Source organism: Ambystoma mexicanum, chromosome 3p (assembly GCF_040938575.1).
Source record: "Ambystoma mexicanum isolate Mex_15411 chromosome 3p, UKY_AmexF1_1, whole genome shotgun sequence".
In the NCBI taxonomy this organism is placed as follows: Eukaryota; Metazoa; Chordata; class Amphibia; order Caudata; family Ambystomatidae; genus Ambystoma; species Ambystoma mexicanum.
Genome location: NC_090925.1, coordinates 532409937 through 532427985, shown reverse-complemented (window position 1 = coordinate 532427985; position 18049 = coordinate 532409937). Strand labels below are relative to the sequence as shown.

The 18049-nt window shown below is 44.4% G+C and overlaps 1 protein-coding gene across 1 annotated transcript in view; it reads right to left on the bottom strand.

The window, feature by feature from the left end:
• Nucleotides 1-18049, bottom strand: part of LOC138580593 (protein-glutamine gamma-glutamyltransferase E-like) — a 231608-nt gene that overhangs the window by 155548 nt on the left and 58011 nt on the right. Inside the window, exon 3 of the mRNA XM_069651256.1 lies at nt 15289-15531. Coding sequence (XP_069507357.1) covers nt 15289-15531 — 243 coding nt within the window. The remainder of the gene's footprint in view (nt 1-15288; nt 15532-18049) is intronic.

Sequence of the window (18049 nt, the reverse complement as noted above, 5' to 3'; positions counted from 1 at the left end):
TATAGCATTTATATAGTGCTAGAACCCTCAGGTATCTGAGCGCTACTTATTATTACCCACGGTGTGCGGTGCTCATTTATTGACCTCGGAAGGATGAAAGGCTGAGTTTGGCACTGCCAGGATTCAAAGCTGCGTCAGCAGGCTCTGCACAGATGTCAAAGCAAGCGCTCTACTCGCTGTGCTATCGGACCGACATTGCCATTGAAGTGAGTGATCAGCACTGACCGATGAGTGCAAGAAGCACATTTTGTACTTTTTGGTCAGTACAGATATTGGTGCTAAATTTCCCATCATAGGTGCAATTTATATGCACCTGCCCCACACTCCTCAGGCGACTCCACACCACCATTAACAAATAAGTACCCTGAACATACAAATCCCACGGTATGAGAGCTTTAATGAACCGCAGCTGAAGAAACTGGCAAATGAAGCAGCAATCGAACAATTTGACAGCTGAGAACAAGCAACCACCTATTGATATGGCTGCTGAAGGCCATTTATGTGTGCTGCATTTGATCTCAGCTCCACTTGTTTTCACCCGGTCAATTAACCTGCCTGTAGTTGGTTTCTGCTCTCAAATCTAGGTTTCACAAAGTGTATAGGCTTCAGGGGTAACCCTACTATCATCTAAGGGTCTTTTTTGAGTCATGATCTAGTAAGGCACTGATGTGGCCACAACTGATCCAAATTCTAAACGTTAGGCATTCTTAAATGGTGTATTTCCATATTAATGAAATATGTGAATTAAATTAGTTCAAGGTACTATACATATATGTCTACGTGGACAGCTGTTGTATTAAATTCATAATGTTTTATGTGTCATGATAATTTGTGCTCCATTTGTGAGAACTTAATTTGTGTTACTTTGCAATGTCCACAACTTGGTTATTATAGTAGCAGTTTGCAAAGTCCTGTTTGCCCTATTCTATTTTAGTTCCTTGAGCATTGTTTTCCTCAAGAAACATTACACCTTACCCATAGCTGTTAGCTGCTTTCCCTAAATCGCTACCATAAACCTCTTAACCCTGATCCTTCCCTGCTGGTCCTTAACTCCTGGCCTTTACTGTAACCCTTTCACCCCAAAGAGCTATTCGTCACCAATATCCCTTCACCACTAAGTTCTCCTTCTTAACCCCTCCATGTTATCTCTTCACTACAAGCCATTTACCTAAAAAATAACACACTAAACCCTCTTTCGTGAACACTTCTGCTTCACGCTGATTCCTTTATGGCTCAGCCCAAGCCTTTAAGCAGCCATACGAAACCTTCCCTTAGCGCTTCAGCAGTAGCCCCTTCACCTTTAAACCTAACCTCCTTACCCAATCCTTATTTGCTTATCCATGGCAACTGACAATTAAACTGTAACCCTTCATCCCCAACTGTGGCTTTTCATCCATAAAGAATGACAGGGTGGGGACCTACCACAAATTATGGAGGAGCCATATGACATGTCCACTGAAACCTGGTTCCTCCATCAGCTGCAGAGAGCAGCTGAATGAGTACTCTCTCAAACTCTGGGGAATCCCTACCTCCCCCCTTACCTTGATCTTCAATGTAACTTTCCTGAGCATCCGTCTTCTTCCTTCTGCGGGTTTCCTTCTTTTCTCCTGTCTTCTTCTTTGTCTTCCTTTCGTGTAAGTAAGGGCGAGCTCCGCTGGAGGCCACGTTGTCTGGATGTCAATGCACCCGGCATCGGGGTACCCTGGGAGCAGGTCCCTCAACAGGTAAAAATCCTCCTGGCTGTAAAAACCCTGGTGGAATTCTGACTTGTGATCGTCTGATAATCCGGACTGAAGTGGTGAGGTGTTCTTGCCAAAGAAGGACTGCGCAGCGTTCTGTAGACAGAACGTGATGGAAGAGTCTCAAAAGATGTCCAAACTGGTGGATGATAGCAAGCCTGAGTGGGAATGCCCGTACAGTAAGAGAAAACCAGACTGACAGGTAGCAACAAGAAGTGACTCACGTACACGCAGTGATAGAATGAAGCGCAGCACACAGAGAAATAGAAAAGAAAACTCCCTCTGGTATCCGACAGGAGCCAAAGAGTGAGAGAAAGAGCAACCCGGGACAAGACCCAGAAAACGGGAAAGGCAAACCGAGAACCGGACGAGAGCCGGGGAAAACAAGAATGTATAAACTGGACACCCGGGACGGGACCCGGAAGCAGGATGAGCAGGTTAGCAAAGGCGAGGAAAGTAGTGACACGAAAGGACGGTATACTCGCAAGGACGCGAGAGAGAGGGGATGCCACGGGCGAAGGGACGCCTGACAAGTATGAAGCCACCGAGAGTGGCAAGCAACGGAGCATTAGCTCAAAGGGAGAAACAAACTAGCGTTAGCCTGTGTGTGGAAAACAAAGGTGCAACGCGTTGGACCGTCGCAATGGTTAGCAGTATAAATGGTAGTGGCCATCTTTGTTTAAACAACTAGACAGGTCAAAACGAACGGCCACAAACGTAATGGAACAATTACTGGAGTCTCCAGGATTTCCATAGCTTCCATGAGGGGCGCATGACATACTCCCAGGTTGCCCACTGATCCGAGCTACCTGGGATATTGATTGCATGGATCATGCAGACTAGTCATGCTCTATAGTCCATACAAGACTAGGGGACATTTTGTATCAACAGTTTCGAATGACCTATTTAACATGCTGGTTGTGGTACGTAAGCAAGATTTTGAAAAGTAGTGCTCCTGTGCACCCCCATTGTTGAGGGTTTAAAAGGGCACCAGGTGCCTGTACCTGCTGCATGTGCAAGAAGCAGTACTCATGCAAAGATGTCGATTGACATTTCTCCTTTCTCCCTACATGACTGCATGTGGAGGGCTGCCATCTTGCACTTTGGTCCAAAGAAATGATGGCAGAGAGATGGGTCAGCGTTGCAAGTAATTAAAACAAAATATGTTTATGTATGTTTTTTTAAATAAGCATGTGATTGTGAGCGTGTGTGTGCACGCGCATGTATTTTTGGGTAGTTGTATGTGTATGGCTGAAGGTATACATGTGTTTGATTCTCAGTATTTGTGTGTTTGAATACAATATCTTTGCATGAGTAAGTGGGATGGTGTTATTTGTGAGCAAAGTTCAGCTTGCTGCTGGCAATACGATTGCAGAGGCACTGCTGACATAGTTCTTCCACTAGCTGTCAAACAATGTGATCCATGTCCATTCTGGCATATATTTGAACATTCACATGGAAATGTCTTCTTACAGTGGCAATATTGGAATTATTAAACAGTCACAAAATCAATGTGTTCTTGAGCCATACTAGCATATTTTAGCATGCTAGTATTTTAGCACACAGAGCACCTATGTCTTGTACAGTGTCAATATGTCCACTATTAGGTATTTCCAAGAACAGTGTGTACCAACAATGGCAATATATATATATATATATATATATATATATATATATATATATATATATATATATATATATATATATATATGAAATTCAGTGAAATAAACCTTGGTTAAGAGAGTTAAGGTGATGAGATTTGACGAAACAAACCCTGTGAAATTCAGCAATCGCATTTTGATTAAGTCACCCTTAAATCCTGGGCTATGTGCAAGTCTATGCAACTAGGACGAACATACTCATCCTCAGCACTTAAGTGGTTATCTATGCACCCCCTGTTGGAAGCATATGCCCACAATAATGACATCACAGATGACATCCCTGTTAACATCACTGATGGCATCACTAATTACATCATACATGACATCACCAATGAGATCATTAATTACATAAAATGGGACATTACTGAGTAAATAAGTTAGAATATTTTTGTTGACCTCTTTTGATACATATTTTATTTTATTACACTTATCAATAATATCAACATGACATAGAACAATACACGGATACAGAAGTATGATATGACTATATGTGGATCACTCATGTGTAGTCCTTATCAACTCACACAGTTAAAAAGAAAAATATGTAATGTTATAAAAATTGTTGAATTTCATGTATTCATAATATGTTTTTGTAGTAGAAAAAAAAACAAATTGATAGAAGTATAAACATGTTTAATAGCAAGTGTCATGAAAATAGTCAATGTTCTCATTTAAATATATAATTTGCCTTATTGCAAGAACATTACATGTACGCATTCTTTTCTTAATGCAAAGTTATATTTTTTTAAAAAAATTGAAGTTTGGGTAGTGTGCAAAAAAACCATTACTATATAATTATATCTATAGAAAGAAATGAAGATTTGAAAGTAAATGTTTAATTACAGAAATAACAACGGTAGTACTCATATTTTTAGTAATTTCTTTTTTTTTAAATTATGATTTTGTATTACAATATACCAGATTACCTTCTAACGTACATACATGCTCACATTTAAAGAAACAAGGACAGAATACATTGTACTGTGCAATTAAGAAATATGTACATATTTGTTATGTTAAAAATAGAGTTGTCATATTTCAAAATGAAATTAATCAAATCAGTGACTTTATTGATGGCAGGCATCATGTAACTAGTGATGTTGTCAGTGATGTCATTAGTGATTTGTGACGAACCAAATGTATTCATCCCTTCTCTCCAGGGGGGAGCCACGCCCTTTGAGGCTAGGAAGGTGAGCCGGCTCGGCAAGACACTCCCTTTGGGTCTGCACAAGTTGGACCTTATTGGGAGTAACTCTTATTCCCACAAGGAACTCTCTAGGCTACCCACCATGTCTGTATATTTGGGACTGCCTTACATAAAGAATAAAGTATCCTCCTTCTATTTGGATTGACACTGGGCCTCATTACGAGGTTGGAGGTAAGTACCAGACCTTACCGGCATGGAGCTAATACTGTGTCCGTGTAGCTTCGAGGCCACTATTAGAGGGCTATTATGACTACGCGGGCACAAGCTTTGCGCCATGCCGGTAACGACCATACCGCCATGCCGCTAAAGACCCAAAAATCGCCCTTACCGGCTTCGCGCGAAGCGCAGATAGCTCCACCACCATCCATTGCTCCGGCATTAGCGGTTACCGCTATCAGTGACACCATAGCATGCATTTATTTCCTGTTTGCACCCACATATCCATGCATGAATAGAGCCACATGATGTGACTGCAATGTGTGAATTAATCTGATCGACAGGTGTGCGTGGCATCGTCTAGTGGGCGCAGGGGCGTCCTATTCCTTGTGAGTGGTCATGCACTGTGGTGGTCCACGCCGGTTGTTCCCATGATCTGGGTGTATAGTCAATTGTATGCTTTCATCCTGTCACCGTTGATGGCAGACTCATGATTATCTCACTCTGCACGACAGATGTTGACATGCTGTTTTGGTGAACCTCTGTGTTGGTTGGTGTAAGGGTGTGTTGATGTATTTTGCCCTCATGTGACTCCTTGGAATGCAGTAATGGACACCTGTCCTTTTTGATGATGGTATTTGGTGCTGTGCATTGGCCATACTAATTGCTTGTCGCTTCATTGTGTTTCGGGGGCTACGGTCGATTATGTGCAGTGTACATGTTGATGGCTATGGAATGGTTGTAGCACTGCATCATTTTCATGGTAGGGCAGCTTACGTCTTGCTTTTTGGGGTCAGGTGTCAGGTCCGGTCTGGCCTGCTTTGGGGTATGAGCATGGTCCATCCTCTCAGGTACTCTCAGCTAGGTGACACATGCATCTCTCCCCCCCATCTCAGCCAGGTGAAGTATGCATCTCACTCCCCCCCAATCTCAGCCAGGTGCAGTATGCATATCTCCCCCCCACATCTCAGCCAGGTGCAGCATGCATCTCCCCCCCATCTCAGCCAGGTGAAGTATGCATCTCACCCCCCCAATCTCAGCCAGGTGCAGTATGCATCTCTCCCCTCCATCTCAGCCAGGTGAAGTATGCATCTCACTCCCCAAACACCTACCCACATTGCGCTGCCATGAGCCTGACATGCAACTTACCGAGTAGCGAGGATCTGTGCCCTGCGTGTCGCTGCATGTAGCTTGGTAGTATGGAGTTCCGCATGACCATTAAATCATAGGTTGATCCGGGAAATCGGGCACAACAATGTGTGATGATCTTGTTTGAGTCACATACCATTTGCACGTTAATGGAGTGATATAATTTACGGTTGCGTTACACTGCCTCCATGGCATGTGGGATCACCAATTTAACACGGGTGCAGTCGATGGCGCCAATGCAACCAGGGATGCTGGCCAGTGAATGGAAGCCAACTTCGGTGTTGGAGATCTCCTGGGCTGTCCATGGTAGTAAAATGTGGTCGCCTGTGTGCTTCAGGAGGGCATCGAGCACTTGTTTCAGCGTACGTGAGAATAATGGTTGTGATATGCCATGCATCCGCCCTACGGTGTGCTGGTAGGTGCCTGTGTGGAGCACAGATACCACCTTCAGTAGAGGGGGGGGTGGTGGTACGGATGTCTATGAGGCTGGCAATGTCATTATGTATAATGTCCACAGTGGTGGTGATGGTGTCCCGGTCCAGACGGTACAGAGTGTGCTCAGGGGTTAGGCTGAATGGATTGGCTCTGATTCGAGGGATTGGGGGCTGCCTGTGTGGGACAAATGCCTGCAATGGTGGTGCAGGCTGTGCCTGCCTCACCCTCCGTCTCCTCCTGCATCTCCTCTGTGCTGCCTGTTGTTGTTGTTGTTGCTGGAGTTCCACTGCAATCATGTCCTCCAGCCCCAGCATTGCTACTAGTATTGGAATCATTTTTGTGTGACTGGGTGTGGGAAGGGGTGGGTTGTGCTCCTTTTGTGCTGGCCCAGTCTATATTGCCTCCACTTGTGATGATTGTGTGCAACTGTGGCAGTTGGGAACTCTGCACATGGCCGTTTACGGGTGGTCCGCGATGCCGGACTTTGCTCCATGCCGGTAAGGTACTTTTCTGTCTTCTGTAGGCCGTTATTAGCATGTCCGCATTACTTGTGTTCAGCTCCTGTTTACGCCATGCCGCTATTGCCGGCATGTGAGGTTGCGTACCCGCGCCCATGGCGCTATTAGAGGCACCATTATTTACGGTACCGCTAATGGCGGGTTGGTGGGTTGTAATGGACCGGAGCGGTAAGCGATACCGGTAATTCTTTACCGGCATCGTTTTTCCCTTAGCTCCTAACTCGTAATGAGGCCCACAGTGTTGAAGTAAAATAGGCATCTAAAGAAAAAGGGACTATCTCTTTAAGAAGAGCTGTGTATATAAATGGGACCAATGGATTACAGGAGGTGAGAGAGTTTGGTGCACAGGTAAAGCACCCTGACATAATCATGCCTTGGATCGGCGGACCAGGAGGAAGATGCGGAACCCAAGACGATTTGAAAAGTGAAGAATGCTAGCTCAAGATGCTGGAGAAATCCTGTTCCCAACACCGGAATGAAAGTCAAAACTCTTTTGTTTATGTAGTCACTCCTAGGGGAACACTGTTTTGAACAACAGTGCTTAGATGGCCTAGCCGTAAGAGCTATAACAAATACCAATACCAATTTCAATAGCAATAGCAATCACATCAAGCGAGAGGTTTGGAGTGCAAAAGAAGACTTCATGTGAAGTTGGGGATTTAGGGATGGGTTATGGGTAAAAATTCTTCAGTTTATCTGGGCTAGACTGCATGAATCTCACAAGAATACAACAGTAACGCCGAAAGATGCGCTCAGAAGAAATGTGCATCACATGAAGTGATGAGTGGTAGCGGATAATATTAGAGGGTTAGCAAGGGAAAAAGCAATTGAGTCGAGGGAGGGGACATGGAAAAAGATGGGGACACATGTTGAGTGCCTATGAAGATGTGAAAGATGTTTTACTTCTGAGAAATTGTTCCTGTTATTGCGGGAGTCAGCCAACCGCCACTCTACAGCAGGAATTTCTGTTACTGGAAATGCTTTCTGGGAAAAGATCACGGGGGCAAGGAGTTTGAAAAAACTGTTCAACATCTTGCTCATGCAGTGCCTACATCTACTGGGCAGGGGTCAATGGGTGTGTGGTAACAAACTAACCGTGTGGCATGGTCAGTCGCCATGGCTAGTGGGTGTAAAAGAAAGATATGGGTGCAACAAGCACAAAGGTCATGGGCAAAGGCCATAGCTAGTGAGACCTCTACACACTATGCAACATATTCAGCAATGGCGAGTGGCCATGCCTGAAGGCCAATGCTAGTGGATCCAAAAGAAAACTATTGATACAGCATGTACAGTGGCCACGGCAGAAGGCCATGGCTAGTGGGCCGAGAGGAAACTAAGGTAAAGCAAAACCCTTCAAGTTGAGTGAAAAACCATTTGTTAAAAGAGAGTTAAGGTGAACAGATTTAACGCAACAAAACCCCTAAAATTCAGAACTCGCATTTCAATCAAGTCCACCTCGGGGAAGAAACTGCATCACATGAACCAAACAGTGATGGGGCAATGGCCAGTAGAGGGACAGGGAGGAAGAAAACAATTGAGGGAGATGGCGCGGCCATGGAAAGAGGAGAGGGCACTTGGTAAGTGCTTGTGAGGACCGGGAAGAGTTTGGGATTTTTAAGCTTTATCGGGGGAATGCAGGAGGATTCTCACAGGCATGGGTAGTTCAATGCTGCTGTATGATTAGTGTGTTGCCATTATCAGGGTAACAACGGGGATCCCACAGGAATGGGGACAGAGAGAAAAAAAGTAATTTTCACCAGCAGTGATCACATGTCCTAGGCAGGGGTTAATGGGTCTCTGTGTGTCATGGATAGTGGTCCCAAAGCAGCCTATTGGTGCAAAATGTACAGAGGCCACGGCCAAAGACTTTTGCTAGTGGGCCCCAATGAAATCTGTCAGTGCAACATGTACAGTGGCCATGGCCAAAGGCCATGGCTGCAGGACTCCAAAGAAACCCATTGGTGCAAAATGACCAGTGTGGCTGTAGCCACTGGCCAAGACCAAGGCCATTGGATAGTGAGCCACAAAAAAAAAACCTATCGGTGCGTAATGTAGAGTGTCCACCGCTGAAGGCCATGGCTAGTGGGCCCCAAAGACACCTATTGGTGCAACATGAAGAGTGGCCATGGCTAGTGGGCTCGAAGAAACCTATTTGTGCAACATGTACAGTGGTTACGACTGAATGCTGTGGAAACTGGTCAAGGGAAAAGTCCATTGCTACTGGGCCCCAGCGAAACATTTTGGTGCAACAGGTACAGTGGCCACAGAGAAAGGCCATGGCTACTGGCCATGGCCTTTGACCATGGCTAGTGGGCCCTGAAGAAAATATAGTATAGCAAAAACCAACAGTCCCGACATTTGAGCAGCCCCAGACCTTTTCCAGACCTAGCAACACCCCTGACTGGAAGTGATCTTTAGAAATGAACATTCAGAAATGTTAAAAACAGACAGTTTACAATGTTTTTGGCCAAGAAAACACACAATTTATTTTTCTGAATAGAGCCAATGAACTGTGTCTTCTGTGAACACCAAGGCAACTTTTGATTTTGCGCGCTGCCCTCTGATAGGTTTTTAGTGGTACTGAACCTTCTCATTTATTAAAATATGTGTAAACACTAATAACTTTTCCAGTCTGATCAATGAAAGTCTCATCAAAGCAGGTGCTCCCCTGCTCCTCCAGAAGATTAAGGACCACATTGACACCCTTGCTCCAGCCTTGGCTGATTTCTGTAATTACTCATTTGCCTCTAGAACCTTCCTCTCCCCTTAAGCACTCCACTGTGCACCCCCTTCTTAAAAAGCCTTCTGCTGATCCTTCCTCTCTGGCAAACTATCGCCTGATATGAATGACTCCTTTCCTGGGCAAACTCCTGGAAAAGCCTGCTGTCTCCGAGCTTACTCTTCATATTGAATCTGTTGGTTGTCTCCATGTCCACGAGTCTGGCTCCACAGCAGCCAGGAGCACGGAAACTGCTCACCTGAACACCCGCAAAGATTTGTTCTCAAATCTTGACTCCAACCTTCCTTCTGTTCTCATTCTCCTTGATCTATCCTCTGCTTTCGACACGGTCAACCACACCATCCTGCTCAATCATCTCCAAGACAACCTGGGTATCTCTGGTGAGGCCCTTGCCTGGTTGACCTCCTTTCCCACGAATCGACCCTGCCAGGTCCAACTCGGGTTTTTCCTCTCTACTATATCTCTCTATACTTGTGGTGTTCCCCAGGGGTCACACCTCTCTCCCTGGATATTTAATCACTACCTGACACCTCTAGCCCACTGCATCTCTACCTTCTGCTGTAACTTTCAGTGTTATGTGGATGACACCCAGCTCTTCTTCAGGCTCCCCTCAGTCTCTATTACTACTTCTCTCATACCAGACTGTCTGTCCACAATATAGGAACAGTGTGCCTCCAATGATTTCTGCCTTAATGCCAGTAAGACTGAGATCCACCTCATTGAGACACCTGCTCCTGCCTTCCCTCTCTAACTCTGGCCACCCCCCAGGGCCCTCTCCCTGCTCCTTCGTGTGAGGCTAGGAACGTTGGGGTCATCTTCAACTACACCCTCTTCTTCTCTCCTCCCATCTCCAAGAAGGCACACTATAAGCTGCACCTCCTCAGAGGTATTCCTACGTTTCTCACTTTCCCCCAGAAGCTCACTGTCTCCAGAGCCCTGTTCCTCTCTAGGCTGGACTCCTGCAACAGCCTCTTTCTATATCTGTCTGCCTTTACTCTTCGCCCTTTACAACTCATCCAGAATAGGACTGCAAGACTTGTCCTTGGCCCCAATCCCAGGGATCGTATCCACTGGCTCCCTGTGGCTGTGAGGATCAAGTTCAAGACCCTCTGAATCGTCCACAAGGCTTCTGGAGCTGGGGACCACACTACATCCAACTTTCTCTTCCCAAGCATCTTCCTTCTCAAGCCCTCTGCTCATCCACCTACAACTCTCTGAGGGTCAGACGCTTCTCCAAGCAGAGAGTGGAGGGTATATATCTGACCTCAGCTGGGGCCTCCCTCTGGAACAGCCTCCCTGCATCTCTCAAACTTGAGCAGGACCACCTAAGATTCCTGAAGCAACTCAAGACCTTACTTTTTTCTTCCGCTTTCTCTCACCCTCTACCTAGAAGAGGTCCCTGTCTGCTGCACATACTGGTTAACTGGCCACCCACTGAACTTAGGAGACCAGGCTCCTGCGTGACCGGTTGCCCTTGCACTGCCTCCGGGCCTCCTAACCACTTAAGGGACGGTATCTGCAACCTTACAGTTCCGTGATTCTTTGCACTTATGAGCCACTTCCTGGATGCACTTACTAGATACTTGCACTCTCCCCTCCCCCTACAACCCACTTCCACTTCTACCCTTGCACTTGTATGATTTGAATGACACAAGGCCTAGTAGGATTGTTTTTTTTTTCTCCTTCTGTCCTCCCTCCCTTGTCGTGTCACGGCTAGAAACACTTGTGTACAGGCGCATTATAAATGACTTATCATATCATATCAATGATTAACATCATGGTCTTATCTAGAAAAACACACTTGGTAAACATACTGCTTAAATGTTGCTTACGGCAAACGTACGAGTTGAACGTTTGAATTCCGAAAAGGGTCAACTCTGACCTTCAACCTTTTGTGGTTAAAAATGTACACTTAATGAACTGGATTATATTAACAGCTATTACTGCAGTCATTAGATGCACAAGGAATCCTCATCTGTGTATATGTAAATCTCTATCAGGCTCGGGCTGCAGATTTTGTGGAGTTGCCAGACTTACAGTTCTATTTTAATACAGAATACCAGGGACAATGAAGGGAGAATGGGGATGCACTGGTTATTACAAAAACGTGTACACTTTCAGCCAATAACATGATAAGTGCATGTTTTGGTAAGGTGCAGAGGCTTTTGGAAAAATAAAGTGTGATGGTTGGAAGGTTTTTAATGAATCATAAACACTACCACTGCTCTGGACAACACCCAGGCTGCCATGCCATTATAGAAGTGAAAAGACCAAATGCAAATCAGCCTTGGTCCCACCTCAAAAGGGGCCGTCCTCCAGGGACGGACTAAGGGCATTAAAATGTCTTCAGCACCAATGAAAAATTGAATGACAGTGAGCAATGGCAATTCATTTTATTTTGTGACAGGCTGTTTGAATTGCCACACCTGACTTCTTTGTGAAAATATGTTTCACATTCTGCATTTCAAAGAATATTTTTTCTGTAACACTGGGCAAATTCACTAGTTACAGGATGAAGTAGCTCATCAGACTCGACTACTTTGGCCAAAACTCTGCCCCATTTTGACCAGTAAACTGGCCCATACTTGCATGGTGGCCCTGTACTTCAGGCATTGCCCTATAAGCCAGCCCAAGCCCGAGTCCAGCCCAAGCTGGTAGGTTACGCCCCTTCTGTAAGGGACCTCAAGCAAACACACATATGTTTTAGGATAATGGGATCAGCAGTGAGGTGGAGCTTGGGTATTGATGATCAGCAAGCTTGGGAGCGACATCTGGGTCACTTGAAATGCATTTTTTACGGAGGTGCAGAGGTTTTTAGAAAACTAAAGCGTGATGTCTGAATGGTTTTGAATGAGTCATAAACACTGACATTGCTCCGGGCAGCCCTCCATACCAGCCTGCAAATGCATTGTTATTATTATTCAGTTCCTATTACCTGCAGCACGGCCATGGGCCTCAGGACACACATGTAATAACAGACAATACAAAGGAAATACAATTCAGGGGGTTGCTAAGATCCAGAGGTAAAGAGCCACCATTTTATCAGCTATCTAGTCCTTAGACTTAAAGAAGTAGGTCTTTATGGCCTTCTTGAAGTTGGTAAAACATGGAATGTTTCTTATGATAGGCAGGAGAGAATTCCACAGACGAGCATCAACACAGGTTCCACAGACGTTTTTAAACTTAAATAGGGGAGGGGATTCATTTGTTGGGTCCCTTAGAATGAAGGCGATGCGTGACCGTGGCCTTATGGAGCCGCTGCATCAGGTAGTCAGGTGCTTTCCCTGTAAGACATTTATAGGTGAGAGAAAGGATTTTGTGGGAGATGCCATTATGGACTGGCAGCCAGTGCAATAATCTCCTTGCCTGGGTAAAGTGACCTGTAATGGTCAAATTGGGAAGGACTACTAAATTATTGATCATATAAGACTTGGTCAACTTTAGCGACCATTTCGAGGAGGTGTAGCAATTTCAGGCAGGATAGAGAGTAGTGACAAAACCATGAAGAAAGTATAAAAGAAAAATCTGAGAAGAATACAACTACTTACAAGGAAACAGGATCACCATGGCCCCAGATAACCCAGATATCCAGACCATTGTCTCACTGTGCCACTTACAGCTGCACCAACATATTCACACACAAACATACAGACCCACGCACACACACACGCGCGCGCACGCACACACAAGCCACACACATTTCCCCACTCTGAATAACTAGCAATGCTGTTTGCAGAAATTGTTATTGGGGTTTTTCTAGTCTGGGTCTAGTCGAGGTCCAGCAAGGCCCATGCAGAAAAAATGTATGGTTGCAGTTTGCCACCTGCTGTGTTCTAATGCATGCAAACTCTAGGCCACAGGGCACTGGGCAATAAGAATCTGATTTTTCCAACAGGTGTCTTTCCACATGTTGCTGGAAAGATGAAATAGAAATTAATTGAAGAACATGTCCTAGGTACTCACAAAGAGTAAAGGCATCATCACATGTTGGGCGGTGCAATCAACATGAGGCAGTAATAGAGTTACTGCTGCATTACCGCACTGCCCAATTTTGCAATGGTAGGCTCCGAAAGTGCCCGCCTTTGTGAAATGTTGTAAAAGGAATTTCTATCTCTGTTTGAGGGGTAAAAATGTAACTTTGATGGTAGCAATTTGTGCTGCTGCTGTTTCATTTAAACATAAATGCAATTACCCTGTCATTCATTGTGCATGCCATTGTGCCTTTTCATAATAGGCACAAGGGCAATGTGACTTTTTCTGTGCATTTCAAAGATCTTTCTGTATTTGGAGTCATGATGTGCTTTTAGTGCACAAAAGTGCCCCCTGTTTGAACAAATGTGCACATTGGAATACATGTTAAAAATAATACAAATATGTCTATCCCTGTTTGAGGTATATAAATCGAAATGCAAAAGCAATGGTTCACATTGCCAGTCCATTTAAAATGAAATACATTATAGGGTTGCAAAGACCCAGTAATCCATCCTCTTGCATCTGTCCTAAATAGGGACAAAAGATTGTGACTATTTTCTGTGCTTTTTAAAAAGCATTCAATTGGTGGATTTGGGATTCTCTTTAAAACAGACACAAGCACCGCTTACTGGCACAAATGTACAAAAGGGGTGAAAAAGGATGTTTGATATGGACATCTGTGATCTTCACATCCACACGTTCTTTGAGAATAGGGAGTACTTCTTTCGGTGCAACTGCTAAAATTCCCATGGACATCGCATCACTTGCGCAAAAAGAAGTTTTGAGAATCTGCCCTATCCTTTTCAATCCAATTTGATCCATAGTGACATATGGCTCGAACAGGGTTGAATTGGACATTTAGAAACTCAGCTTGGTTGAACTTGCATGCTGTCTCTATGAAAGCTCGAATGACGGATGCTGATTTAGACCTTTTCTTCAAAGGTTCAAACCATAATTAACCCCGGCGGTAATACCGCTGGGGTTGTTAGCGTTACCGCCAAACTGCCCGGTGCTATTAACGCCGGATCACGGGTTTTGGCGGAACATAAGTCCCCATTGGGCCCATTCGGGAATTCCTCATTCCCCATTCGGCGCAATAGCACCAAAAATCAGCAGAATTACTGTGGATTTGCCCCCATCTCAGAGCTGGGGTTAAATTCACCAAGCGGGTGATTTGGCGTACCCTTAAATGCTGCAGTAATAGTGTTACCACCGCATTTAAGGCTTACCGCCAAACTCCTGATGAGGCTGAAACACTTAAAGTCTTGCCCATCCCTAGTTAGTACTGTCATACTACTTTACTGTTACTACTTAATAGTCTGGCAGTGTTAATCTCTGGCCATGGAGCCCTATAGTACACCATTGGGAATTTAGAGTATTTCCTCGCACAGTAAATCCACCATTTTTAGATGTAATGTGGAACACGTGGCTGAAGGATTTTCCACCATATTATCTGAAAAGTTGGAATTTGTGGTTGCGATAAATGTACCAGCAATTTCACTACAGCCTTTATTTCCCTGCACTGCTCTACTCATAACTAGGCCCAATGTGTGAGATAGCGATACCTGACTATTGTACCAGAAGAACTAATGTCTGCATATAGTTGATGAAATCAGCCTCTCCTAACGACAACAATTATATTCATTTCAGTTTCTTCAAGTGGGACCAGATGTCACTTTCACAAGTGTCTGTCATGTTGTGAATATCTTACCTGAAGCCCAAGGGTTGAAAATCAATATCAGGTCCCCGAGTTTATGTGAGGTAATGTAGCATCGTCTAGATAACTTGAAGCTCAGCCTGTAACGACCAATCACAGCATTGCTTGGACTTGAAATATTGATTTCCAACAATTTCGATGAATTAGCCCTCCTAACGGCTCTCCAGGAGCTTCTGGTGTCACTTGTTGAAAGCGGGAAATCAGCTTTTGTATTGGTTGACTCTTGAGGGTTTGGCCCTTTGAAACAAAACAAGAAGAAGTTACAGTTAAAACACTGCTATATTTATGAGCTTAGAGTTCATGGGTACTGCAGTGGTAATGTTTATGATGTCTGTATTATATGATACGCAATTATTCATAGAACTTCAATGAGGAAATAACTGTGTTTCAATAGATCACATGTTGTCTGAGTTATGTGAAGTCCTCAGGGACATCATTTCACCAAAATGCCAGCAGTAGCGGAGTTGGCATTACATGGCCTTTGACCTTCAATGACATCTCAGGAAGAGATGTCATTTGACACCACCCCAAGTGACAAACCAGGAAGTGATAGCACACAACCTTCAGATGCGTCTAACACCCATGTTTCCAAGCACAGTCATTTCAGCCATTTATAAGAACTAAGGCACAGAGAGAGGTGACATTTGTCCACAATCACACATTTGGGGAATGTCATTTTCCAGATTCGACATGGAGCATATATGTAAAACATACATAATATAGTACTATCAACAGGGTTACCAAAATCGCTAACGCAAGCTATAGCTAGTGTATGAGACATCTATAGATCAATGGACACAGTAATAAAGTTGCTCGAGTAGATGTTGATCCAGCTGGGGATGTTTCTCCTATGTGCATGCAGCCATTAAATAAGGCAGTACCCTCTCATGTTGCTGACGTGAGTTCTATTGGGGACTCGTCAGGGGGTAAGGGAACTGGCAGTCCTGAAGGTTGTGTGCCTGCACAGGTTCCAGTAACACCATCACCTTTGCGGAGACATTCCTGAGAAGTAATTCAGAAGCTGGTTGCTTTTTAAGAAGCGTATCATTTGGGACCTTGATGTGTGTATAAATGTAGGAGATGTGTGTGCATGGATTGATACCCTGGATTTTAAAACTCCTATGGTACACTTGCCGAGCGAGGATAAATCTTGTCAATTTGACCCTACCAGTGAGAACAAGTCTTGTCAAACACTTTAAATCCAGATTGGGCTCATCAAGGCTGCCAAACAGGCTCAGAAGCGTCTTGTATCAAAGGAATGAATTTTCAGGAAATTGTACCCAAGCCGCCCCTAGATCAGCGGATGAAGTCTCTCATGGTGGTACTTTTACACTTGCTAAGTCAGCTATTATATTCGATCTTTCATCTTCGAAGGATTTCCGTTCAAAAAAGTCTGTATGGCAAGAATAGCTGACCCCACTTTAAGGAGTTTTACGATGGCCTTCAGAAACATTATACTCACCAATGTTGAAAAGCACAGGGAACATGAGTCCAGGGAGGTGATCAAAAACACAATTTTAGCCTGGTTACATCAAAGAGTGGGACGTAATTGCATCAAAACCCAAGATTTGAGAGTCCTTCGGTGGATGCAGATTAGTAACTGGTATTCCATAGACAATACAGATTGTATCGTCATTGGATGCAGAATAAGCAGTTTACCCCTGATTTTGAACAAAAATATAAACTTACAGAACATGTCCCCTCATGATACTAAGTTAAGAATTATTTTGAATTGATATTTTGTATGACTCTGCAAGATCTGTATTTTTTTCATGCTTCTCCTTAAATTGACTGCTCATGTTGTCACATATTTTTATGTTATGTTTGTATCATTGCTTTTTGTTCTGTCAGCGCACTGAGGCCTAAGGGCGTGCTGCGCAATATAAAAACTAAACTAAACTAAACAAGCCAAAAAATAACTGGCCTGGGGAGTCGTGCGCTGTCTGTTTACCCAGGAGAAAAATGCTGCATGAGCAAGGCCTGAAAATTATATAATTGACCAGGATTTCGTATCAACAAAATTCCCTGGTTAAAAATGTCTCTATGAGTCAGCTACAAATACGATAAAAGAAACCTATTGTGCAGGTGTAATCTGAGGCCATCTTTCTCTGTGTGCACTTATCTTTAAGTTATGTGACAAGCAACCACATGTTGTCCGCCACATCCCAGAGCTCAACATAGCACCTTAATGTCCTAGGCTTGATGCATGAATCTTCTTCAATCTTTTTTAATGGGGTGAAGTGCGGGGTGTGGGGTGCCGCACTTACCTCAAGAGTGGGGCTCAATGCATCTATGATTTTTAGAGCTCTATGTGCAAGGTACGTTATTCAATGACCCCCCCAGGAACGGCCCATGAATGAAGCTTCTACAAAGCCCTTTCCAAGAAGGTGATTGAGTTGGGGGTGGGGGGGTCAATCCATGGTTCTCTCACTTCTGAGACTCTGTGTCCAATGCTTATTTTCCTAAACAGTGTTGCACCGGAATAGAGTTCTGGTCGAGTTTGCATCCCCTCTAAACCATTCACATCACACTTAAATGCGTTCAAGGTGAGCAGAGCCCAATCAGTGGCATAGCACAAAATGTGGGGGCCCCCCTGCGAACCATGCTGAGGGATGCCCCCCAAGCTCCTTAACAAAGCACAGGGCACGCCACATCCCGGGCCGGCCTGGACAACCACGTGTGCACAATATCCATGATGATTATGCCACTGCGGGGACATGCACTACTCCAAGTGAAAGAAGTAAATATGTTTTTT